Here is a 26,892-nt window from a genome sequence, read left to right as displayed (position 1 = left end):
GAGGCAGAGCCAGGCGGATCTTTGTGAGTTCGAGGCCAGCCTGGGCTACCAAGTGAGCTCCAGAAAAGGCGCAAAGCTACGCAGAGAAACCCTGTCTCGAAAAACCAAAAAAAAAAAAAAAAGAAAAAAGAAAAAAAAAAGAAATTAAAAAAATCAGTAAATTATGTAATCCACTAGTCTCATTTATAGGAGTTATCCTACAAAAGTACTAGCACACGTGAAAAATGACACAATATGTATAGATACTCAAGATGAGAATCAACCCAAGGATTCACTCTGAAGAAGAAGGGCTCAGGCTATATACTGTACCGGTGTGTCATCAGTGAGGTGCTGATCACCAGGCTGCAGTAAAATGAAGATTTAGCAGAAGACTATGCATTTCTAACCAATTCTTAGGAGACAGATGCCAGTGTTACCGCTCTTCAAGTCACACTCTGAAAGCCAGGTGTGGCTGAAATTGCCTGTAATCCCAGCATTCAGGAGGCTGAGGAAGCAGACTATTTAAGAGCAGGCTGGGTTGCACAGCATCACCCTGGTAATGATCTAGACAACAGGTTACAATCCCCAGAAACCCATGCAAATAAATGTGGGGTGGGAATGGCAGCCCACATGTAATTGCAGCCTCAGAAGGCAGAGACAGAGGATCCCAGAGTAAACTGGCTGGTGAGACTAGCCATATCGTCCAGCTGTGTGTTTGACTGAAAGATCCTGCCTTGATGCATAAAGTGGGAGAGCAATTGAGGATAATTCCCCACATCAACCTCAGGTTTCCACATGCATAAGCACAATTGTGCACACATACCCACAATGTGTACTTACACGTGCCAAAAATGCATATACACATAAGCAATACACACATACATGAAAAAATGGAAAAAATTAAAATTCAATGGAAGTATAGCTATGCTTCCAGCCACTAGGTTTACATACCTTTGCTGAAATTGCCAATGTGCAGGCAATACCCAAATCTCCACTTCCAACCACAGTAATTTTATTGTGTATTTTATTCTCATGATTTGTCCAGCCCCTTGAATTTATGTCTGAGACACCTATGGGGGGGAAAAAAAAGATCATCCTGAGAATTAAAAAGTAATATTAAAAAAAACCTTTTAACATTTTATGAGCTTGGTGAGGTGGCATACATTTATAATCCCAGCACTCAAGAAGGTGAGGTAGAAGGATTGCAAGTTCAAGACTAGCCTGACCCACACAGTATGACCTTGTTCCTCTGTCCTCCTCCCTCCAAAAAACCCTTTCTAGCATCTTCTTAAAAATAAAACAAACTTCAAAAGCTCGGATAGAGATTCTATAGATTAATTAAAAAGCAAAACAAAACAAAAAAACCAACCAACTTGCTGAACTAAGGAGGGCAAGGACAGGAGCCTGAAACTAAGCATGGCAGCTCACTCCTACAAGCCGGGCAACCAGGAGACGGAGGCAGTGCCTGGGTCACACAGTGACACCTCGTCTAGGGAGCAGGAGGCGTAAGAGGGGGAGGCTGGGCACTTCTGTGCATGCCTGTAATCCCAGCAACTGCGAGGAGGCAGAAAGGTCAGGAGTTCAGGGTGATCTTCAGCTACACGGTGTTTGAGACCAGGCGGAATTACCTGAGATCTGGACTCAGACTGAAACACTGCACTCCCCCGCCCCGAGAAAAACAGTGTCTTACAGTGAATGTTGTTTTACATAGAGGTTCTCCTTTTTAAAGACAGTGTTATAAACATTTAAAACTTTTTATTTGGGGCTGGAGAGATGGCTCAGTGGTTAAGAGAACAGGTTGCTCTCCCAGAAGACCTGGGTTCAATTCCCAGCACCCACATGGCAGCTCACAACTTTCTAAAACTCCAGTTCCAGGGGATGCAACACCCTCACATAGAAGTACATGCAAGTAAAACACCGACACACATAAAAAATAAAAAGGAATCGTTAAAAAAAGTGTGAAAGAGCACAAGGGAAGGGTTCAGGGTGAACAGGATAGAAATACATTGTGCACATGTATGGGAATGTCATCCTGAAACCCACTATTCCGCATAATTGTTATATGCTAGTAAAAGACTGAGGAAGACACTCAACATTGACCTTGGACCTCAGCATTTACAAAAATCCTACTGAAAATTTCTACATGAATATATGGCTTTATCCCCAATAAGAAACTCAGACTTATACACTTCTGGTCCCATATACTGAATAAGCCAAAAAGCTACAGAAACAAGTAATGATAAAGGTTTGGGCCGGGCGGTGGTGGCGCACGCCTTTAATCCCAGCACTTGGGAGGCAGAGCCAGGCGGATCTCTGTGAGTTCGAGGCCAGCTTGGGCTACCAAGTGAGTTCCAGGAAAGGCGAAAAGCTACACAGAGAAACCCTGTCTCGAAAAACCAAAAAAAAAAAAAAAAAAAAGATAAAGGTTTGGATAATTAATTTATGAGGGGCTCTGAACAAAGCAAGAACTATTTTATCCATCTATGTAAGAGTGACATTTTTACATTTTAACAAACCTTAATTGGCAATACCTTATGACTAATGTAGAGGAATTTTTATTAAACATATATATACATATATATATACACACATATTCATATACTTATATACTGAATTTAAGTAGCAAAGAGTGTGGAACACTAGTGAGAAATTCTAACTTCTCAACTGTTAAGGTGATCTGACTGAGAATACAAACCTTCCGTGATCTTTGCAATATATGCTAGCAAGTCGACCTGCTGCGCTTCATTGGATGATGGCACCGAATAAAGAGGAAGTTCCTCTTGAAACTTGGTGATCATTTCTTTAATTAATCCAACAATGACAGATTTAGGCTGAAGAATACAGGCAAAGGGAAAGTTACACACCATTTTTTCTAAAGAATACTAGTTTGACATTGTCAGTCAGTCAGGTGACCCTTGAACAATGCGCAGTTGAAAACTTACATTACTGACTCCCCCAGACTTCCTTCTGAGAGCCTGCTCTTCGTCTTCAGTATAATCCCTGCCTGTTTCCTTTCTTCATCAGTGCTGGGAACTGAACTCACAGCCTTGTGTGCGCTAGGCAAGTACTTTACACCGAGTTGCATGCTCAGCCTTGGAGGCCATACCAATAACAAAAATAACACATGCTTTGTATGCTATATCTACTATATAGTGAAAAACGCATGGCAGACATCCCATGTCATCTTTTAGTATTACACAGAATGTTAAATAATCAGAGAACCATGAGAAACCTCACATGATAGAAACAGAAGGAAATGTCAATGGTATAATAATACGCCACATGGTACAGCTCACTTTATGCAGTTTTAATACTGTGTGTTTATTCACACTGTTGTTACATGTAAATGGTACCATGTGTGATTTATTTATTTATTTATGTATTTATTTATTTATTTATTGGTTTTTCGAGACAGGGTTTCTCTTGTGTAGCACTGGCTGACCTGGAACTCACTCTGTAGACCAGGCTAGCCTTGAACTCAGAGATCTGCCTGTCTCTGCCTCCCAAGTGCTGGTATCAAAGGCATGTACCACAACCATGTGGGATCTTTGAGAATCAGAGTACATTGTGTGGATGAACACATACAAGCTTGCTTCTTTTTTTTTTTTTTTTGGCTTTTCAAGACGGGGTTTCTCTGTGTAGTTTTGGTGCCTGTCCTGAATCTTGCTTTGGGCAGAAGCAGTAGATCTCTAAGTTTGAGGTCAGCCTACATGATAGACCCTGACTCAAAAACAAAACAATAAATAAATAAGGAAGGAAGGAAGGAAGATGCAGTATGTTTACTTGTACTACTAAGATCAAAGACAAACATTCAGAAAACAAAACTTAAAAGAAAATCCAATTTGATCTTACATGGCTCCAGTTTTGGAGGTAGGGCAAGTATATTCTGCCTTTGGCATCCACATGTTTTCCAACTGAGATTTCCATGTTTGCAGTTGGCTTCAAGAAGCAAATGGGTGGAGCAAAAGGGTGAGAATCCAAAATCCAGAAGCGAATAGGTATGTTGTATGTATTACCTATTTGAGACAAATAAACAATCATGACACATATGTAGGCATGTATAATGCAGCTAGATGGGATTTTAGGAATAGGTAGATATGCACAGCAGTCAGAGCTTATAATTCTACCTAATGATGCTGAGGTAGGAGGATTGTAAGTTTGAAGCCAGTCTAGATATCAAGACCCTACCTCATAATAAAAAAGGGGCTGAGATGTAGTTCAGCAGTAGAGGCTTTGCCTAGTGTGTGTAAGGCCCTGGGTTCAGCTCTAAGTACTGATATAAAAGGAATAAAAGGTTGCCAAGCTTGTACATAAAGGATGAATGTAAACCATCCTGCTTTTCATTTTCTCTGCATTGGGAAGAGGGTCTGACCACAGCACAAGAATACCACAGTGAGACTGACAATGGCCAGCTTCTCAATTCAGAAGCCACTGACAGGATGTGCCGTACCATAAGCTTGGGACACAGAATCTTTTCTATGCAGTTTCCTTTGCTCGCCCCAGGCTCCTCTACTGCAGCTTCTCTACTTTTGTATTTATTCTACACGGAAATTATTCTTTTCCCCAGCCTGCTTCTCTACTCCAGCGTAAAATCTACTGTGGATTCTCTCTCGTCCCTTTCTACATCCCCAGCATCAGGTATTACGCCTAATACACTAGCTGCTAAGTAAGTCTGTCATATAAATAAGAACAGACAAACAGATGAAAAAGAATAAATGAACCAACTGTAGCCAGATACTTGCCCTCAAGCAGCTCAATAATCACAGGTACCATGAACCATAAACTGAACTAGACACACGGAACTTAGAAGAGAAGCTGAGTCACCTTTTCTTAGTGACCCTTAAATCCTAGTGTATGTCAGCCTGACTCCACAAAACTGAAACCATGCAGGTTCATGGAGCTTAGATTGGGGTAGGGCCAAAATGCTCTGCATTTTCAACAGCCCAACAGACCCACACCCCAAAAATGAGAGTGGGGTAGAGTTCTGAACAACCCCCCCCCCCGACACACACACACAAATGGTCCAAGAATCTTTTAGTAGCACTATTCTTTAGAAGTGCTCCATATTCTTTTCAGAAAAAGAAGCAGGCTTATGGTAACAGGTCAAAGATGAGTCAATGGGTCTAACCAGTTGCCTGGTGTATGGGGCCCTGGGTTCAGTCGCCAGCGTTGCAATTATGTTAGCTCAGGATTGATCGAGGCCACGTGAAAATGCGAGACTGAGCTAAACAGAGGCGACTGTCCTCTGCCTAGAACAATGAAGGAAGGACTGTGCCCAGGCACAGGCGGCTTGAAGAGGGAACTTTTAGGGTAGAAATTTTTATTGGTAGACTTGTTCTTTGTAGTCTCAGGGCCAAGTAACGTCAGTGGATATTGTTCTCACATCCTGACCTGGTCAGTCCTGCTCCTGGCTGCCTGCAGGCAGGTGCTCTTATCACCACCTTCGAGTTCCTCAACTCTTTTGAGGCTCTTTGTTTAACCCTTCACAACAAAATAAACCACTCTGGAGGAAGAAAGAGGTAAGAAGGAACTTGACTGCATGCTCTTTCAATTTTAATCACGTAGGTAGGTCATACCTCCCAAGAATCGGTGTCTGCCTTGGTTACCACAAAACCCAAAGCTAAATCCAATGTAAGTGAAAACCAAACTTTGACTAGACATCTAAAAGTACACTTTAACTATTTTATCCTTAACACTTATTCCTGCTTCACAGTCTAACTATGTCTTACACTCTATTGAGAACCCTCCTCTCAGAACCAGGATGCCTACTTCTACATATTAGCCGTGTGATTTTACCCGTTACTTAACTTCTTTCTGCCTCAATCCTTTCCTCTATAAAATGAGAGTAATATTTGTTCTTATTTCATGGCATTGTTGGGATGAAATCCATCTATATAAAATGCCTGTTACTGTATCTGACATGGCAAACACTATGAGTTGGACTTTTAAACCTACTTGGAAGTAAATCAAATGCAAATAGTTCTCTTCTTCATTATAATCTTTTTCTCACTATGGAAACCCTCTTTCAACTGAAAGCTACTTTTCTCATCTTGCTTCCTTCCCACTAAGCACAACACTCAGCCATAACTATATATTCTATAAACACGGAAAGCACTTTGGCCATATCTCTCACGATTCAGATGCAACGCAACAGGGTCTAGACATTTCTTTAAAGCTTCCCTTACCATGCTGATATGCAACCAGGACTGCAATTAGCACATTATAGACATGTTAAAACCTGGCAATGTACTGATTTTATATTGGCCTTTCTCAGAACCATCCCCTGTGGCTTTTACCTAAGTATTTACAATGTGGGTATGGGCATACTCCTATCTATTGATCCATAGAAAAATCCTATGATTACAAAACCATGTGATCACAGACTATAAAGGGACCAACAAGTATAAAGATACACCATCATGCTCTTCCAGAAGGTAGTTACTGGCCAATGGTGACATATCTGAGGTAGGGTTTTCCAAGTGCAATAGCTAGTCATGAAATGTGTAGAGCCCTAGGTTTGATTTCTACTGGAGAAGGGGAATTTTGCAAACAGCTCTTCTGATGAAGACTTGGCATAAAGATCAATGGCCTAACCACAAGACTATAGGAAAGGCAGAGTATCAATGAACTCCACAACAATGATGGTTTTAAGATAACCCTTTCTTGGGTTTGGGGTGTGGAATGTAGCACAGTAGTAGAGGGCTCGCATGTGAGATGTTTAGGATTTAAAACCCAGCTTTGTGAGGGGCTACCACAATACCTAGAAACTGTGATTATTAAAATGATAAAACTGAAATCAGCAGAGTATTAAGAATTATCCTCTTGCCTCAAAACCAATGACCTGAATCCATTTCCTTCCCCGTCTTTTCTTTCCTCATTCCCTTCCCTTTCTTCTTAATGTCTAAGGAAGGAAAGCAGAGAACACAAGCCATGACTCTCAGGTGTGAGTGAAGTTCCAACAGTCAGAAAACTGGTTGAGATCCCGGCAGGAGAGAGGTAAGGAAAGCAAAGACAGGTGAGCTCTGTCTGCCCTGCCCCCCACCCTGCAGCCTCTGCAGAGCCCATGGCCAAGGCTTTCATCTTCAATCACAGGCAGAAAAAGCCTCTGCGTGCTTATGGAAGGTCACCACTGGCTGGGGAGACAGGAATTAGGGAGGCTTGCTATGGTCTAGGAATTAACACAGGGAAATGACTGATATTTAAAGAAGTCTTCCAAAACCTCACTGTCCATTGCTGAACCCCTTCTTAAGAGACTTTTCTTCTATTTGATTGCATCTCCCAAAGCCTTCTTCTCAGTCCATCAACTCTTTCTAGTTCATTTATTCCTATGCCTTCTAGTCAGTAATCAAGTAAACTACATCAGGAGAAACACTTGCTGAGGATTTCTAGTAAGTATTAGTTACTGTGTATTAGTCCCTCCAGCTGGTACTCTTTCTGGGCTGATCTGCACTGTGAATGAATGACATTTTGTTTTGTTGGAGATGGGGCCTTTGACTCTTCTGTCTCAGCACCCTAAGTTCAGGATTACAAATGTACTACTTCACACACAGCAACAACAAATGCTGAATGGTGGAATTGTAGGCACTGCTTCAGGAACTATTTTGATTTATTTATTTATTTGGTTTTGTTTGGTTTTTTCGAGACAGGGTTTCTCTGTGTAGTTTTGGTGCCTGTCCTGGATCTCGCTCTGTAGACCAGGCTGGCCTCGAACTCACAGAGATTCACCTGGCTCTGCCTTCTGAGTGCTGGGATTAAAGGCGTGTGCCACTGCCAACCAGCCAGGAACTATTTTGAAAATAGAGCTTTGCTGGTGTTTTTCAAATAATATTGTATAATCCATCTTCTACTATACCAAAGGTTACATTGTTGAACATAACAGTAAATAGGGAACAGTTGAGTATAGAGACTGTTAATGATTTTATTCTTTCTTTTTGAGCAAATCCTTACTATCTCAACTTGTCACTGAACTCTAAAATGTCTATTAATGCACCGTAACACTAGTGGTGTTCAGCCAGTCACGTGACCAGGCTGAGCTTCCGTTTTACCTACAGAACAGGTAGAGTGCCACATCACAGAAAGCAGAGGGACAAGCACAGATGTCAGCAGGAAAACACAGGACTCTGATGCTCCATTACTGAGAGCAAGGCCCCCTTTCTCCCCAGTGCATGTCTCCATTTGTCAGGCTCTCTTCTATCCTCAGACCCCACCAACCTCCTGGACACTGTTCAACAAGTGTTTGTTAAACAGAATTAACATTAGTCTAGGCCTTCCTTGATTATACACAGGATCCTGCCAGATCTGGTAAGGTCCTGAACAAACTCAGGCGTACGTAAAAACAGAGTGGTGTGCATCAAAGAATTAAGTTCGTACTAAGTCAGCTGCTCCTGTAGAGAAGTCCCACATTCTCTCGGCTTCTGTACTTACCCTGATACATCACAGGAATGGTACCAGTGAAATTCAGCAGGTCTTTTTGGGAAGTATCTTTGAAAACTAGAAGAAAGAAAAGTTCCAAAAGATCAGTGAGGAGTCGAGAGAACAGTAATCAAAGTGTGCGACTGCACACAGAGAAATGCCAAAAACAAACAATAAATAAGGAAGAGGACACTGAAATCCACGTTCGAAGCCCACCTTCCCCTCTTAAGAGGCATGTAACTTGCCAGATATGGTGTCCTACGCCTGTCACCCAGCACTTGAGAGGTAGAGGCAGGACTGCCATGAGCTCAAAGCCAGTTTGTGCTCTACAATGAGTTCCTGGCCGGCCAGGGGGACATTATCGATCCTGTCTCAAAACCACAAAAGGGCTGGAATGTAGTTCAGTCGGTAGAATATTTAGCTAGTATGCATGAAGGCCTGGCTTCAACCTCCATCACCAAAGAAAACAGGCAGTGGAGGTGCCTGCCTGTACTGCTAACACTCAGGAGATGGAGGATGGGGATCAGAAGTTCAAGGCTATCCCTGGCTACATGGCACGTTCTGAGATTAAAAAAAGAAAAGACACATAATTTGGAAGCTCTTTAGACCAAACACTTAGTAATCCAAATAATGCAAGAAGGGCTAGAGAATGCTACTCGTACCATAGGTGTCCATGGAATATCTGAAGTGCGGGAAAAACGAGTTCAGGTTCTTCAGCTCTTCTACAGTCAGATCCCTGAACTTGTACTGAAATGAGAGGAATGAGCATGGCATAAAAACAAAGCTGTGAACAAGACTAACGCCTGTTGTGTGCCAGGCCCCGAGCAGGACTTTATCATCACAGGTGTCACCAGTATCCGATTCATTACTAGTTCATTACTAATCAGCGTCTCACTGTAGAGTTCAGGCTGGCCTCAAGCTGGCCACCTCTCTGTCTCAGCCACCCAAATGTTAGGAATATAAGAGTGCATCACTAAGTCTTTCTGATCTACTCTTTTAAACCATGGTGCTAACTAGAGTTTATAACTGCTCTACTTTATAAAATACAATGAAATCTAGAGAATCTATGCAATTTGCTAAGTCGGATACCAAGTAAAGTAGCAAACCCAAGCTTAACTCCAAGCCTTCGTTAGTTAAATCTAAACGCCTTCAAATAACCTGGAAAGCCTAAGGGACAGCACAGGATGTGAATAGTTCATCACTATTGAACATCCACTTAAAAAAAACTTATTAATTTTAATTTATTTAATGTAGTTCTATATGTGTGGGTAGACATGTGGATGGCAGAGGACAACTTTGGGAAGTTGGTTCTTTCCTGCCACCATTTGGGACCAAACTCAAGGTTGTCACGATGGATGGCAGGTGTCTAACCAGCCCGCTGGTCCCTAACTCTCTTCTGATTGCCTCCTTCGCTAGAGACACCTCGACTTCCCCTCCCACCTTTAGTCCTGTATCCTGAGTTTCAAAGGGAACATAAATACAAGCAAGAGTTTGCTACCAGCAGGTGAACTGCCTCTTCCTGCCTTTCTTCATGGCCCTGCAGACAACAACTTATTTTCTTCCCTGCTAAGAGAAATAATATCCCCACTCCCTAGACTTGATGAGGATTAAAGGAGGAGAGAAATCTACCAGTATACTGGAAACAGAATCAAGATACTCAGAAATAACTTCAGAAGGTACGAAAGTGACGTTGAAAACTTAACACTGGAAAGACATAAAATGGGAAGATATCCTGTCTTTGTGGATCTGAAAACATCAAGATAGTAATATTGCCCAAGAGATTCAGCAAAATCCCTTAGTGAAACTTCAAATGAATTTTTTGTTTGTTTGCTTCTTGTCTATCACCCCCCCACCCCACCCACCCCACCCCGTCACCACCCCCCCAAGGCAAGGTTTCTCTGTTTAACAGCTCTGGTTGTCCTGAAACTCACTCTGTAGATTAGGCTGGCCTTGAACTCACAGAGATCCACCTGCCTCTGCTTCCCGAGGGCTGGGATTAAAGGCCTGTACCACCACTGCCCAGCCAACTGAGTTTTTAAATAAATGTCTAAAACTTGGGCCAGAGAGGTATCTGAATGATAAAGCATTTGCTTAGGATCTCCAGGAGGCCTGGTTTCTGTCTGCAGCACACACATACCTCAACACTAAACTGCAACTGACATGGAAATTCATGAGTCTTAGAACAGCCAAAATAATCTTATAAAGGAACAAAAAAAAGTTGGAGGACTCACAGCATAGTCAAGATACAAACCATAATCAAAATGAGACAACAGCAGCCGGGCGGTGGTGGCGCATGCCTTTAATCCCAGCACTGGGGGTGGGGATGGGGGGGGGGGAGCCAGGGGGATCTATAGAGCGAGATCCAGGACAGGCATCAAAGCTACAGAGACACCCTGTCTAGAACACCCCCCCCCCAAAAAAAAAGACAACAGTAAGAGCTGGAGAGGATGGAGAGAAATCAGAATGCCCCCATACCTATCTGCACCGCTTTGGGGATATGATAAAGCTGCACTGGAAAACAGAGCTGCTTAATTAAACAAGCCAGGTGTGGTGGCGTACGCCTTTGATCCCAGCTCTTAGGAGGCAGAGGCAGGAGGATCACGGTAAGTTTGAGGCCAGCCTAGTTTACACAAAGGGTTCCAGGACAGCCTGGGCTACATAATGAGACCCATCCAAAAAAAAAAAAAAAAAAGGTATGCAGGTTCGTGAGATAGTTAAGAGTACTTGAAACTCTTCCAGAGGACCTAGGGTTCAGCTCCCAGCACCCACACTAGATATCTCAAAACCTCTTATAACTTCACCTCCAGGGGTTCTGACATCCTCTTTTGGCCTCCATGGGCACCACACATAGCAAGTAGTATATACATGCACACACATACACATAAGCATAAATAAAAATAAACCTTCTTAAAAAGGAATGTTGCAGCTAAGGACAGTGATAGAGTGCCTGCCAAGTATGCATAAAACCTTAGGTTCAAGCCCTAGTAACACACACACACACACACACACACACACACACACACACACACACGCATGCACGCATGCACGCATGCACGCTGGCTACATTGGCAACATCTAAAAATTAATAACATTCACATTAAATATGTTTTAAGGTGATTCATCAGGGAATAGAACATAGTAATTAGGGAACCAGAGGTTTTTTTTTTTGTTTTTTGAAATACATAAACTACAGAACATCCCTGTTAAAAAACACTTGGATTGTTTCTGATACTTTGTTTTTATAAATAAGTCTGCTATAAACATTCCTGCCCGAGAGTATGGTGTACACACCCCTAAAAGAGAGACAGGCAGCGCAGTGATCCTACTTTTCTTTGTTTGTTCTTTTTCTTCTCTGTATTTTGAGAGAAGGTCTCATTATGTAGCTCTGGCTGTTCTGGAATTCAACTAGTAGACCAGGTTGGACCTGAACTCACAGAGAGATGCCTGCTTCTGTCTCCTGAGTGCTGGGATTGAAGGCGTGCACCACCACACCCAGCCCAGCGTAATGAATGGTACTTCTCTTCCTTCAAGTCAGACGTGGTGTCTCAAGCCTTAAATCCCAACACTCAGGGCTGAGGCAGAAGTGTTGCCTTGAGTGGGAGGATAGCCTGGACGACAACGCCAAGACAACCAAACTCAATCAACCTACACCGATAAGTGTAAACTAAATGATTTCGATCTTGGGGCTCTTAAAACTATTACAGGTGTAAAAACTGTCCCAAGAGAGACACCTCCACGTCCAAGAAAACCAGTTCTTCCCAGGGGAAATCTGCCCCACCAGGGATCGCTAACTTCTGAACGAGAGGGCCCCTAACTGCACGTGGGCGGGAATCAGGAATGCTGAGCATCCAGCCTCGGGGACCGGGACGCAGGTGCGACTCGAGGGTGGAAGAACCCTCCACCTTTCTACCGTCCAGCTCTGTCTGGGCCTGCACTCGCGTCTGCAGAGGCCTTTCATCGTGAGCACCTGAGCTGTGGCCACAGTCTAGGTGAGCGGAACACAGAAACCAAAGCAGTGAGGCGTGTAGTCACAAGCGCGCACAGGAGGAAGACTGCGGAGAATCGCTTCCACAAGGGGATAATCGGGATTTTTTCAAAGCAGGCAGAGTTGCTGGGAGTGACTCATTCAAGGAGAGGCGAGTCACGCCAGCACCGGAAGGCTGAGGCAGGAGGACTGCCGCAACTTCCCGGCCAGCCTGGGCATCAGGATGAGTCGAAGTGTCAAGGCAACAATAATTTTTTTGGAGGAAAAAAAAAGGATATGGGGGCGTGGGGGGAGCGTAGAGGGAGGGTGTGAGCTGGGGCAGCGTGCGGTGAGGAGAACGCTGGGGCCCTCCCGGCCCGCCGCCCGTCCGCACCTTGCCCAGCAGCCGCCTCACGCCCTCACAGTCGAACTCCATGGTCTGCAGAGTTGCGGTGCTCCGCCGCGGTCGCCGCGCCTTCCCCCGAGCCCGCTGCGAACGGAGGCCGCCGAGGCCCAAACCTCCGCAGAGGAAGGGCCCCGCCCCTCCAGTAGGCGGACCCCGGTAGGATGCACGCCTAGGCGGTGCCCAGAACCGGACGTGGACGGGAACCCGGAGCCTAGGAGACCGCAGCGACCCGTCCCACCCCGCTCCTTCCATTCAGCCCACCCGGGCGGGTTCTGGGCCCAGGCTTCGCCCAAAGCCGGAGATTGAAAGCAACCCGGAGCTCCGGGGACCGCAGCGTCCTGCGAGAAGGAAGAACACCTCGGCTTGCTGAGGGAAACTTAGCAAGAACCCATGTGCAAACAGGTGCAAGCTGCGTGCGAGTTTCCGGGAAAGACTTGATTTCAGCCCAGAATGCGGACGGGGTGGTGGGATGCGGTGGAGTGGGGGGACACGGACGGACGGACGATCAAAGCCAAAAATTGTAGCTGGATGTTCAAAATCAAAGTTTCGGAGTAGAGAGGAAGAAATCGAGTGCAGTCTTGTTAGATAACTGAGCTAGTGAGGAAGATGATAAAAAGACCCAAAGGCCACGATGACGTGGGTAAGGAAAAAGTCCCCTCATTTATCTGAATCTGGTTAACTTCTACTAAGAGTCAAGAATTTCGACACAGGGCTAGGGAGAAGGCTCAGCGGTTAAGAGCCTTTGCTGCTCCTCCAGAGGACTTGGTCTCAGCACCCACGAGACAACCGTCTATGACTCCAGATGCACAGGTTCTCACGCCCCCTTCTGGCCTCCACGGGCCCTGCATGCACGTGGTGCGCTTACATACTTGCAGGCAAAACACTGAGACACATAAAGTAAAAATAAATTTAAAAAATGATTTTGACATGAGTGACCAAAAAATCAGCTGCACAGAAATTATATTCTCTTTCCTGACAAGCATCACAAACAAGATTATTAAAATGGCTAGTAAGCGACGCTTAGGACGCCTTATGTGACCTATATAGCAAAATTGCTTTTCATTCTTTTGATCCATGCCTACACATGACATCTCATAAATCACCTTATCACTTACCATAGGAGAATTCTATGAAGAAATAAGCATACCGCCACATTTAAAAATCAGTCTTATAGATCATCCTTAAGCCTCATAACATTTTAATTGTGCCTTGTATTTTTGCTTAATAAACTGTCTTTTTCATTCTAACTTCTGAAAGTCTTTTGTGCAGCAGGATTTCTGCTGCACCCGAGGGAGATCCCTGTTGGTGAGGTTCCTCCAGCTTCATAGCTAGCAAAATCCATCTTTGTTTCTGGCATAGTGCCCTCACAATATAGAAATGCAAATTCCTGAGGTTGGAGCTATGGCTTAGTTATGTCAAATGTAACACTGGCTCCAGGGGTATAGGACAACTCTGGCCTCTCAGGGTACCTGCACTCATGTGCATAGACATACATATATATGATTTAAACAATGTTAAATGCAGGTGGAGTGGAGAGATGCTTAGCTCTTTGCTGCAGTTTGCTACTCTTGCAGAGGAGCAAGGTTCTATTCCTAGTACCCACAAGGCAGCTCACAACTACTTATAACCTCAGCTCCGGGGAATCTGATGCCCTCTTCCAGCCTCTTCAGACATAAGGCACTCTCATGGTACATATACAAGCAGCTGAAACACTCATACACATAAAATAAAAACAAATCTTTATTTAAAAAAATAGAGGAATTTTGAAGAACTGATTTGTTGACACAAAATTGTATATATTGTGTATAGTGTGATGTTTTGAAATACTGACACATTGTATGAGATGTGAGCTTATCTAACATGAGAGATATAGACTTGGTCAACCAGAAACTCTAGGGATAGCCTGAGAAAGCGGTTTGTTCTGGATGGTGGGGATGGAAATCAGGTCCCTAGCTCTGTGGCTGACCTTTGCTCCCAGCTGCCAGCCAGGCAGCCTGTTTCAGCCAGCCTTCCAGACCGTCCTGAGACGATGACGTCAGGACACTGCAGTGTGGGGCCTTCTAAAGATACTTCTCAGGACTCTGGCTTGAGGAGACTTTCCTGCCAGAGGCTGGACCATAGCTGTAGTTAAGAAACTAGGTTTACTGCTCCTCACAGTCAGGGAGCAGGGTTGGGAGGGACATTGGTACAGCTCAGGGAGATGGTGTCTGAAGCTCTGTTGTGGGATTCGGACACTTGGTGGAAGGAAGAAGGAGAAGAGGCTCACTCTGGACTTCGTGCTCTCGGAAGCAGAGACACTGCAGTGGCTAATTTACTAATGAAGATCTTGTGTAAGATAGGCACACTTGGACCATGAGAAGGCTGTCCTGGCAAAGCAGCAGTGGGATCGAGTCTTAGCAGGGAGGAGGCTGTTTGGTGTTTCATTGTTTTCATCTCAATTTTGACAAAACTGTCAAGTGGTCCTGTTGTGTTTCGCTTTACCGTGGTCTCAGTGACCTTGTCTAATGTTAATATTCTGTGGGATGTCTCTGTCCAGTAGAAGAACGAACTGATCTAGCTCGGATCCACAGGGTGAATTCTGCCAGTACTGAGAGCTTAGCTATATGATAAGCAGCTCTGTGTGTGTATGTAACAAGCTGCATAGGTATCATATACGGCAGGGATTGCTGTTTTCTTTCTCAGGCCATTACTAAGAAAGAGAAGCCGCTGGAAGGTTATGAAGAAAAGAGTGATGTAATCTGATTGAGCTTTTTTTTTTTTTTTTTTTAAGATTTATTTGCTGGGCGATGGTGGTGCACGCCTTTAATCCCAGCACTTGGGAGGCAGAGGCAGAGGCAGGCGGATCTCTGTGAGTTCAAGGCTAGCCTGGTCTACAAAGCAAGATCTAGGACAGGCACCAAAACTACACAGAGAAACCCTGTCTCAAAAAAAAGATTTATTTATTTGGGGCTGAAGAGATGACTAAGTGGTTAAGAGCACTGGCTGTTCTTCCAAAGGACCTGGGTTCAATTCCCAGCACCCACATGGTGGCTCACAACAGTCTCTTAACTCCAGTTCCAGGGGGACCCAATGCTGTCTTCTGGCCTCTGTGGGCACCAGGAATGAATGGAAAGTGGTGTACAGATATACACGCAAGCAAAACATCCATACTGATACAAATAAAATAGAGCAAGGATTTATTCATTTATATGTGTGTATATGTGCCTGTGTGAGTTTATATTCCCCATGTATGTAGAAGTGCCCTTGGAAGGCAGAGGGCATCAAATCTCCTGGACCTGGAGTTACAAACAGGTGTGAACCATTTGATATGAATGTTAGGAATCTAACCCCAGTCTTCTGGAAGGGCAGCCAGTGCTCTTAACTACTGAGCCGTATCTCCAGCCCCAGTAATCTGACATACTTTTGATCCCATAACCCCACTTTTTTTTTTTTTTTTTTTTTTTTTTTTTTTTTTTTTGGCTTTTTGAGACAGGGTTTCTCTGTGTAGCTTTGCGCCTTTCCTGGAACTCACTTGGTAGCCCAGGCTGGCCTCGAACTCACAGAGATCCGCCTCCCTCTGCCTCCCAAGTGCTGGGATTAAAGGCGTGCGCCACCACCGCCCGGCAACCCCACTTTTTTTAATATAATTTTTTATTAAAAATTTTTTTCTTTCCTTTTATATACCAACCTCTGTTTCCCTTCCCTCCTCTTCTCCTGCTCCCCCCCACACACACACCTACTCACATCCTACTCCCATCCCCTTCTCATAGAAGGTGAGGCCTCCCTTGGGTAGTCAACACAGGCTGTCACACCATGTTGGGACTGGACCTAGCCCCTCCCCGCTGCATCAAGGATGAGTACGGCATTGCACCATAGGGAATGGTGTTTAAAAAGCCAGTTTGTGTACCTGGGATAAGTTCTGGTACCATTGCCAGGGGACCCACAAACAAGCATATCAAGCCACGAAACTTTCACCCACATTCAGAGGGCCTAGTTCAGTCCCATGCAGGCTCCCCAGCTGTCAGTCCAGACAGAGTCCGTGAGCTCCCATTAGCTTGGGTCAGGTATTTCTGTGGTTTTTCCCATCATGCTTCTGATCCCCCCTTGCTCTTACAATCCTTTCTCCCTCTCTTCAACTGAACTCCAGGATCTTGGCCAAGTGCTTGGCTGTGGTTCTCTGCATCTGCGTCCATCAGTTACCGGATATAGGTTCTATGATGACAATTAGGGTAGACACCAATCTGAGTGCAGGGGAAGGCTAGTTCAAGCACCCTCTCCACCATTGCTGTGAGTCTTAGTTGGGGACAATCTTGTGAGTTCCTGGGGTTTTCCCTAGCTGCAGATTTCTCCCCATCCCCTTAATGGTACGCTCTGTCAAGATAGCTCTTTCATTGCTCTCCCTCCCCATCTCTCCCCCATGTCCCCACCTCTCATCCCCTCCCCTCCTCTCCCCTTCCCTCTCCTCCCTCCCCCTCCTCTTCCCTCTATTCCCCCTTTCAGTTTATCCAGGAGATCTTAACCTTTTCCTGGGGCAATCCATGCATATCCCTCTTAGTGTCCTCCTCTTTACCTAGTTTCTCTGGGGTCATAACCCCATTTTCAAGTCTATCTTACAAAAAAAAAATCTATTTTACAAGCCAGACATAGTGGCACATACATTTAATCCCTACACTCAGGAAGTAGAGGCAGGTGGATGTCTGTGAGTTCTAGGTGAGCCACAGATACATAGTGAGACCCTGTTTTGGGGGCAGAGGGGCCCGTCTTACAGAAATAAAAGTACTCAAGATTGGAGGTTGGGGAGAGAGTCGAGTCAGTTATGTGCTTGCTATACAAGCATTAAGGATCTGACTTCATTCCCTAGAACCCACTAAAACAGCCATGCTTGGTGACCTGGTCCTGTAATGCTAGTGCTGGGAAGGTGGAAACAGATGGGTCCTTGGAGCTTTGTTTACCAGCTAGTCTAGACTAATCAGCAAGTTCTGGGAACTCAGTGAGAGACTCTGTCTCAAATAAGAAGGGGGGGGGGGTTGGAGAGAAGGCTCAGCGGTTAAGAGCACTGACTGCTCTTCCAGAGAAGAGGACCCGGGTTCAATTCCCAGCTCCCACATGGTAGCTAACAACTGTCCAAGATCTGACACCCTCACATAGACATGCATGCAGGGAAAGCACCAATGCAAATAAAAATAAATAAATAAAGATTCTGAATTTATTTAAAAAAAAAACACAAGAAAGTGGATTTCTAGCACTCACATAGTATCTCACAACAATCTATAACTCCAGTTCCATGGATCCAGTGCCCTTAACTGGCCTCCACAGCACTTCATGCAAGTGGTACACAGACATACACACAGTCAAATCACCCACATGTAATAATTATCTGGAGAAATTTGAAAGATAATAATAATAATAATAATGGTGATAGTGCATGCCTTTAATCCCAGCACTCAGGGGTCAGAGGCAGGTGGAACTCTATGAGTTCCAGACCAGCCTGATCTACAGAGTGAGTTCCAAGACAGTCAAGGCTACAAAGAGAAACCCTGTCTCAAAAAAACAACAACACAAACAGTTCAATTCCTAGCACCAACATGGTGGTCACAACTGTCTGTAACTGCAGTTATAGGGACCCCAATGCCTTCTGCTAGCCTTTGTAGACATCAGGCACTTAAATGGTGTATAGACAGATATGCAGGAAAAACACCCATGCATGTTAAACAGAACAAAATATAAAAATTAAAAAAGAAAACACAAAAATGCACAAGTGGTCTCCAGAACCCAGCAACTGAGGCAAAATGCACAATACTCCTTAGAGGTAGTCAGAAACATTTTCATTTTGATGGTGGTGGTATAAGACTGATGATATATTTTCCAAAACTCAGCAGCAGTTTTTTCCCCTTCACAAAAAATTAGTAAGTTTTATCATATGTAGATTATACTTCAGTAAACTTATCATTAAAAAAAAGAAGAGAAAAGAAAAGAGCCAGGTGGTGGTGGCACATGCCTTTAATCCTAGCACTCAGGAGGAAAAGGCAGGCAGAACTCTGAATCCAAAGGCCAGCCTGGTCTGCAGAGTGAGTTTCAGGACAGCCAGGGCCACACAGAGAAACTGTCTTGAAAAACAAAAACAAGACATGAAGAAGAAGGAGGAGGAAGAGGAGGAGGAGGAGGAGGAGGAGGAGGAGGAGGAGGAGGAGGAGGAGGAGGAGGAGGAGGAGGAGGAGGAAGAAGAAGAAGAAGAAGAAGAAGAAGAAGAAGAAGAAGAAGAAGAAGAAGAAGAAGAGGAAAGCTAGACATGGTAATGCATGCCTTTAATCCCAGAACTCAGAAGGCAGAGGCAGATGGATCTCTATGAGTTTCAGGGCAGCCAGGGCTACACAGAACTTGTCTAAAAGAGTGTAGGTTTTGTTGTTGTTTATTTTGAGACAGGGTCTTGCTATAGAGCTCTGACTAGAAGGGAATTTACTAAGTAGCCATACTGGTCTTAGACTCACAGCAGTCATCCTGCCTTAACCTCCCTAAAACTGGGATTCCACGGCATCACACATGGTTTTGTAAGATTCATTTTAATGACTTGGGTGTATTGTTTCAAGGAAAGTAAGTTTCCCAGTCATATGTAAAGTATGATCACCTTTAGCAAAACAATTTAGGGAGAGTACCTTCTGTGTCTTTGGAGTTGCACGCATGTAGAACTATGGTAGAGTGTGTACGTGGAGGTGTGTTGCTATACTTGCCAAAAATGAGATCTTTGATGATGTCTGAGTGAGCATCTAAATTCTGAACTCGGGGCTAGATCAGAATGAAACACGTGGGGAAAGGTGTAGATTGTAAAGGTGGGATCTGGGTGTAGACCACTCATCTAGGAAGTTTGAACATAAAAGGAAATTGGCCACAGGACAGTTGGGAAGAAAACCATTGTGCCAACTGGAGGCTTTTTTGGGAAAAGGCCAGGGATTCTTTTGATAACCTAGAAAAGAGGACCAGTGGAGAACTGACCATGGGTGTTGAAGACTATAAGTACCAAGCGGTTTTGAGGAAGTATCCCTCCTCTTAAAGGAACCCCATCTTAAAGATAGGAGAGGTCCTGTAGGAATAAAAATAGAGGTAGATGGAGGAAATGGATTAAGGGTTCAAGGACAGTGTTGGCTATATAGCAAGTTTGAGGCCAGTCCGGAATACGTGAGACCCTGTCTCAAAAAAAGTAAAATAAAATAAAACAAAATAGATGTGTCATTTTCCTAGACCTCAGTTTGTTTCATTGGCAGCTGTCAACAGTGTCTCACATCAGTAGTGTGCCCTGGTGCCCCCTGGTGTAAGTACTGTGGGCTTTCTGAGCTTTGGTTTTCTCCCTAGTGAAATGGGGTTATAGTGATCGTACCTACCTTGTAGTAGTGCTGTGCAGTAAGGTACACGAACTTACAGTGCTGAGGTACTGTCAGGGGAAGTATCTATGGAACAGTGAATCCAAGTCACATGACCAGCGATGTCACAATGCCTTCCCAGACTCCAACTTCTTCATTAGAGAGTCTCGGATCCTTTAGAACCAAGGAATGGAACTAACATTTGACACGTCTATCAACTGGAAGGTTTCATGAGTTCGCTCCTTCGCCAAGATCTCTCACCGTGTGATTGTAGCTCAGAAATTATTTTTCTTTTGGTGATGATCGTGCTGGGCTGGATGCTTTTTGTTGGACTAGCTTTCTACATGGGTACATTTCCAGAGGCGATGGTAAGCACCAGCCTTGCATCCCTGCTATCTCTGGCTTGGCCTCATGCTCCCATCTGGGGTTTCTGACCAAACAGGAAAGGCAGCTGAAGGTTTTTAACAACAGAAAGTGAGCATGTGACAGAAATGAAGCCAGTATCTTCTCATCCCATTGGGGCATCCTTATTTGGAGAGTTTAATATCCCCTCTGCCTGCTTTGATAATGTCACTTGTATCCTGGCTTTATGGCCTCCTCCTCCTCCTCCTCCCGCTCCTCCTCCTCCTCCTCCTCCTCCTCCTCCTCCTCCTCCTCCTCCTCCTCCTTCTTAACAGCTTTTTTACAGTTCTGTTGGTCACTGTGACTAATTTCATATTTTCAAGCCAAGTAGATGAGGAGTTTCTGTTAGGGACATTGGGATGGGGCGTTCTTTGAGCATTCTCTCCATTCACTACACAGAAACACTGATTATCATGGGGTCAATGAGTGGGGCCATGTCTACCTCTAATTTTCTTTCTGACTCAGCCTCCAACTCTAAAGTGGAAAGAGAGGTTGCCTGTTTGGGAGAACAAGGCACGACGAAGGAGCCAAGCCTTGGAGGAGGAGCTGCTGCTGTGAGTGAGTGGTCAGTCTGTCGGGCTGGGTCCCTCTGTTCATAGAATGCTCTAACACCCTGCAGGCGCCGGGATGTTTTATCCTTCTGGGAAACAGGCAGACTGGAGGGGAACGGCTTGAGACTTATGTTAAAGGAGAAGACTCAGGGGTTCTGCTGGGAAAGCAGGTTGAGAACCAGCTGCCTGTCAATAACCATGCCTCACAGGGTTCCTTCTGAACAAATCCCATGTAGTAGTCCATTCTTTCTCAAACACTATTTTATATCAGCATATACTAATTATATAAAATATTTTATCATACACACACACATGTAAGTTACATGTGTACAGCAGACTTTGACTATAGTATCCCTCCTCTCTACTTTGTTTTCCTCCCTCATCTCCTGTCTCTTCCTAAATCGATCCTTCTCTTTTTCTCTTCTTTTTGAGACAAGGACTCACTATGTGCCCCTAGCCGCCCTGGAGCCCACTATGTAGATCAGGATAGCCTTAAACTCTAACACGGAGATCCGCCTGCCTCTGCCTCCTGAGTTTTGGGGTTACAGTCACCTGCCACCCATATGTGGCTCAGACTGAAATGACTAAGGCAATACCGTCTTGTCACAACTGTGCTTGCTTAGACACTTCTCAGCTTCCTATCCCATGACAGCCATAACAGCCGTATCTGGCAACACTTTTGTCTGTGACCCTGACCATGGTCCAGACAGACTAACTAGAGTAATTAACGTTTGTACAAGCTAAGATATAAAACTAAAATAACTGAAAGGAAGTGTAAATCAAAGATAATGTCATGTGGTATCTTGAAAACATGCTGAGTTTTGCAAGAGAACAGATGTTATGAGGCCACCCCAAATCCTTCACTGATGTGACCCCCCTCCACTGACGTAATTGTTGCTTTTGTCTTTAAAAATGCTGTACTCCTGAGCTTGGGCACTAAGAGACATTTTGAAGGCATAAACCCACTCATGGTATGGCCATTATTAAGACTCATATGCTTTTTTTTTTTTAAAGATTTATTTATGGGGCTGGAGAGATGGCTCAGAGGTTAAGAGCACTGACTGCTCTTCCAGAGGTCCTGAGTTCAATTCCCAGCAACCACATGGTGGCTCACAACTATCTGTAATGAGATCTGGCGCCCTCTTCTGTATACATAATAAATAAATAAATCTTTAAAAAAAAAAAAAAGATTTATTTATTTATGTATACAGCATGTATGACTGCAGGCCAGAAGAGGGCACCAGATCTCATTATAGATAGTTGTGAGCTACCATGTTGTTGCTGGAAATTGAACTCAGGACCTCTGGAAGAGCAGAGCTCTTAACCTCTGAGCCATCTCTCCAGCTAGACTCATATGCTTTTAATTGGTTTAATCAGCATAGTTGTCCATAACTATCTTGCATGGATCATTTTAAGATGAGCACTTTTAATACCTCTTCTAGAGAATTGTGAAACTAGAGTTAACATAAACTTGAAATCAAGACCTAACTTTGCAACTTACTGCATGAACTTGAGATGTTTAAATCCTCTGAACGGGTCAGTTTCTTCATTGGTACAATGGGAAATATTTTGGCCTTTTACTTTTTTTGTGAATATCACATTTGGGTGTGTAATGCAAAGCCTGAAAATTAGTAAACTACACATTTGATGAAGTGAAATGAGAAGCTATCAGGAAGCATTTATTGGTGACAGCGGCCTTGGGTACACACACCACCACATAACCAGCTCACTGTTGTGTGTGTGGGGGGGTGCAAGCCAGACCTGTGAAATCTCCCACTCCCCTCACTGGAAACAGAGGGTGACACCCTTTCAGCAAACCCTCTGCTGGGCTTCCAGCAATCCACCCATTTCATCCAGATCTGCTTTTCAGAGCAGTCGCCATTGTTAGAGCAAGTTTACTCTTGGTAGTCTTTTACTTTTTTTTTCTTTTTTCTTTTTTGGTTTTTCAAGACAGAGTGTCTCTGTGTAACCCCAGCTATCCTGGGACTCACTTTGGAGCCCTGGCTGGCCTTGAACTCACAGACACCTGTCTGCCTCTGCCTCCCGCACGCTGGGATGGAAGGCTCGTGCCACCACCGCCTGGCTTCTCTTGGTAGTCTTAATTTGCTGACTCAAGAACAAAAGGATGGGGTGGGGGTGGGGGTGGGGATGCTGCTCCAGAAGGCAGGGGGTGGTAGCCCCAGCCCCAGGTATAGTAAGAGCAGGAAACGATAACTAGCTTCTGGTTCTCCCCTAGCCTCTCTGGTCCAAAGCTGCCACATTGTGTGGGTGTGATAGAAGTGACATTGTCTAGAGTCACTTCTATCACACTGCCACAGAGCGTGACTCTAAGCCACTGAAATTATTTTGTGCTTGTTTCCCTAGCTGTGAAAGAGCCCCATAAGCAGCCGACATCTTCATTCTGTTCCTTTCCCAGGGAAGTATTAGGTTTAGCCGGCTCGAGGGCTGAACAGATGTTTTCCAAAATGCAAACGTATTTGGGTAGCCTAACAATAGCCTAAAGCTGTTGTCCACCTAGTTTGTTAATTCCCCCAATAAATCCAGGTGGTTTTGATGTGTTATTCACAACCATCTTTTCCTGCCTATCAGTATAAGCCAACACATATCTTATCATGTAATGGCTTACTGAGGTTCTAAGCAGAGGTGTGCGAGTAGCAGCCTTTTGAGTTTCTTTCATCCAAACATGCCTATGTCCCGGCCAACCCACTGCTGCCCTCACCCTTGAGGCCCTGGTGTCACAGGAACTGATGTCATAATCGGTGTCTGAGCTTTGCCTGCAAAAATGGCCATTTTAGTTTAGACTAGACCGCAAAGTTCACCAGTCAGGAACTGCCATGCTGGGCCACCCACCATCTGGTCTGGAATGAAGCCAGACAGATTCCCAGGACTCTGCAAATAGAACCAGGCCTTCCAATAACCACTCCCCACCATCACCAGCCAAGAAGGCCCACGATGATCGTTGTCTTATGGATGGTTCTCATTGCAGGAACGATGTGGAAGGGATATAAATATCCCCCAGGAGGGGTAAGTGTACTTTTAACTTCTTTACTGCCAAAGAGTCCCTGACATTAACACAGGAAGCATGAAAATCTATCTAACCCTAGTAACTTTAGAAACAGATTCTCTTCAGTATTTGAGAAAAAGATCTCATAACTTACCTGCTTCAACTGTTAGCTACCCTACTTAGAACTGGGAGCTTTCTGGGTTTCTTTCATGTACATTTAAAGAGCCTAGGATGATCTCGAGCTACCAAGGCAACCAAGATTGCCTTGGTCCTTCCGCCTCCACCTCCTGACTGCTGAGATTACACGGTGCGGGGATCAGACCCAGGGCCTCCTGCAGCTAAGCTACCATGTGGGGGTACGACACCCAGGCTTCTCATGTGCTTTCTTACACATGTGTTATTTTGTAAAGACCGGAGGTTAAGAGTATTTGTGGCCCAGGGTCAAAGCGAATCTCTGTAATGCTGACAAGACATTCAAAAATGTTGAGCCTTCAATATCATTTCCTACATCAGCCCACTTCTGAAAACTGACCCAAAGTGGGGTTCTGGGGGCAGACATCTCTGCACTGTCAGTTCCCACAGTGCTGAACACTTCTGGTGGAGAACATCAGAGCTTTGGGTAACGGGATCAGACAGCCTCCTCCTCCAGTCCTTGGCAACCGCCTCAACCCTACACCCTAGCGACGCTAGAGCCTCCTGACACATGATTTTTTTTTTTTTCTCCCTGCCAGACCCCTTTGGAAGTAAACAAAGATGACCCTGGTGAAGTCATGCAGCTATGAAGATCACCCAACTGCACAGTTCCTGTTGTAGGTTTCACATAAAGTAATCGCACATTATTTTGTCATATTGTGTCGTTACCACACTTTTTAAGATGAACAGACAAAGACAATATTCTCCTAACAGAGATAGAGGGTGAACTGGTAGGTGGGAGAGAGTGGGTGAAGACCAGGTCCTATTCATTGAAGCCTGTAAGGCTGAAACACCTGGTTTAAATTGTCCACTGTTGGGTAATAATAAGTAATGATTTTAGACCCACTTCTTAAATATTACATCTATAATCCAGAATCCAAAAGTAAAAATTACCCCATGGGGGACTCATTTTAATAGAGATGCTAAAGTATTTTAATCCTTACCCAAACATGCTGAAGATGGGTATTGGCTTCATTTTATAAAGTGACCAAAGAGAAGCTAAGAGGCTCAGGTGTCTTGCCAGCACAGACCTGGACACAGTAGAGATGTAGATGCAGGTTTTCTCCAGGAACACCTATATACCTTATGTGCTAAGGCAATGGTCAAGCAAGAACAGTGTTGCTGCCAAAGTATCTCCCTCACCTGAAAGGCAAAGAGTTGTCCAATGATCCTTTTAAAAGATGTATTTTTACTACTTTTAATTATAGGTATATGTGTAGGTCTGCACTGGAGTGCAAGTGCCCTTAGAGGCCAGAGGCCTCCGATTCCCCTGGTGTTTGTTATAGTTGGTTGTGAGCTGCCCAATGTGGGTGCAGGGAATGGACACAGGCCCTCTGCAAGAGCTCTTGGGTAGTTTGTCCATTAGCCTGACCCCTATCATTTTTAAAACATTTGTATAAATAAAACCTAACTTCAGCTCTCAACATGATGCAGTGAATTTGAGTCCAGGGTTGGGAGCCTAAGCATAAGATAAGCAATTAATAAATCAGGAGTCTGAGCTCCAGGATCTTAAACTCTCTAAAAATGAGATTAAGTGAGGTGGTGGTGGTGGGGAGGCAGGGAAGAATATTGTGATGACCAATGGTTCCACTGTTCAAGAGAATAGACACGTCCAGCAAAGAAGACCTGTAGTTTACACAGACAACACTGGTTTTTGGTATCCTTACCATTGTTAGGAGGTTCTGCACCAAGAGTTATGTATGCTGTTTGCATGCTCACCTGAGACCAAAGGTCTGGTGTCTTCTAATATCCTCAACCTTATTTTTTAAGACAGTCTCCCATTGAACCTGGAATTTGCCATTTTGATGAGACTGGCTGGCCAGCGAGCCATGGGAATCCACTCATCTCTGCACTGCCAAGTGCTGGAGTTACAGATATATATCACCATGTCTCCCTTTTATGTGGGAGCTGCAACTCTGAACTCAGACACTCATTTGTGTGGCAAGCACTTTACACAGGGGTTCATTTTCCTAGCCCCTAAGACTACACTTCCTATGGAAAGGAAAATGAATTCAAAATCCACAAATACAATTCTTGGTAATTTAGGACTCTAGACACTATTAGTACTTCCTGTACTTCTCACATGACCTAGACTCAGCATGTTGTAGTGGATCAAGTTATCTATATTCTCTGTATGCATGGGTGTGTCCACTAGCCTCATGTACATTCCTAAGGGTTCCTCTTTTCAATATCACCTATCTATAAGTCCACGTATGTCTCTGTGAGTGTATGTACCCAGGGAGGCAAGAAGGCATCAGGTGTCCTTTTCTATCACTCTGCCTATTCCTTCCAGGCAAAGTCTCCTTCTGAACTGGAAGCTTTTGTTTTCTAGGCTAGGCTGGAAGCTAGCAAGCTCCAGATATCCTGTCTCTGCCACTGTCTTTTGGAGCTGGGCTTACCAGTGTACTTTTTGTTGTGTGTGTTACATGTTACTCTAACCATTGAGCCATTTCTCCAGCTCAAGCTCGTTTGTTATAGGTGATTAGAACCTGATAATTCTGATAAGAATTACATACCAGTTCTGCTGTTTTTCTTTCAATTCAATAAACCTTCAAAACCCCGGGGCCACAAAGCTAGATTTCATTGCTCTAACCACTTTGTTACTATTTAAAAATTATTTTGTTTTGAGTGTTTTGCCTGCATGCCTG

General features: G+C 44.3%; 2 protein-coding genes across 4 annotated transcripts in view; one reads left to right on the top strand and one right to left on the bottom strand.

Annotated features, from left to right (window-relative positions):
- Uevld (UEV and lactate/malate dehyrogenase domains) overlaps positions 1–20,217 on the bottom strand; it is a 40,452-nt gene extending 20,235 nt beyond the window's left edge. Inside the window, exons 1-6 of one of the 3 annotated variants that reach the window (XM_042277214.2) lie at positions 20,117–20,217; positions 9,054–9,138; positions 8,404–8,469; positions 3,832–3,995; positions 2,675–2,810; positions 931–1,049 (exon numbers count right to left, since the gene is read on the bottom strand). In XM_042277214.2, coding sequence (XP_042133148.1) covers positions 931–1,049; positions 2,675–2,810; positions 3,832–3,995; positions 8,404–8,469; positions 9,054–9,066 — 498 coding nt within the window. In that variant the 5' untranslated portion in view covers positions 9,067–9,138; positions 20,117–20,217. Of the gene's footprint in view, positions 1–930; positions 1,050–2,674; positions 2,811–3,831; positions 3,996–8,403; positions 8,470–9,053; positions 9,139–12,749; positions 12,911–20,116 lie in introns of those variants that run through there. The other 2 variants (XM_042277217.2, XM_042277213.2) reach the window with 2 other exon arrangements.
- Misfa (mitochondrial sheath formation associated) lies at positions 12,790–24,891 on the top strand. The gene is made up of 5 exons (XM_076556305.1): positions 12,790–12,917; positions 13,018–13,163; positions 20,963–21,055; positions 24,035–24,072; positions 24,784–24,891. Exons 1-5 carry the CDS (start codon positions 12,790–12,792, stop codon positions 24,832–24,834), a joined length of 456 nt encoding a protein of 151 aa, XP_076412420.1. The 3' UTR covers positions 24,835–24,891.
- The last annotated feature ends 2,001 nt before the right edge of the window (positions 24,892–26,892 follow it).

Source organism: Peromyscus maniculatus, chromosome 1 (genome assembly GCF_049852395.1).
Source record: "Peromyscus maniculatus bairdii isolate BWxNUB_F1_BW_parent chromosome 1, HU_Pman_BW_mat_3.1, whole genome shotgun sequence".
NCBI lineage: Eukaryota > Metazoa > Chordata > Mammalia > Rodentia > Cricetidae > Peromyscus > Peromyscus maniculatus.
Note: the sequence above shows the minus strand (reverse complement) of the source record. Positions and strands in the feature narration are given on the sequence as shown.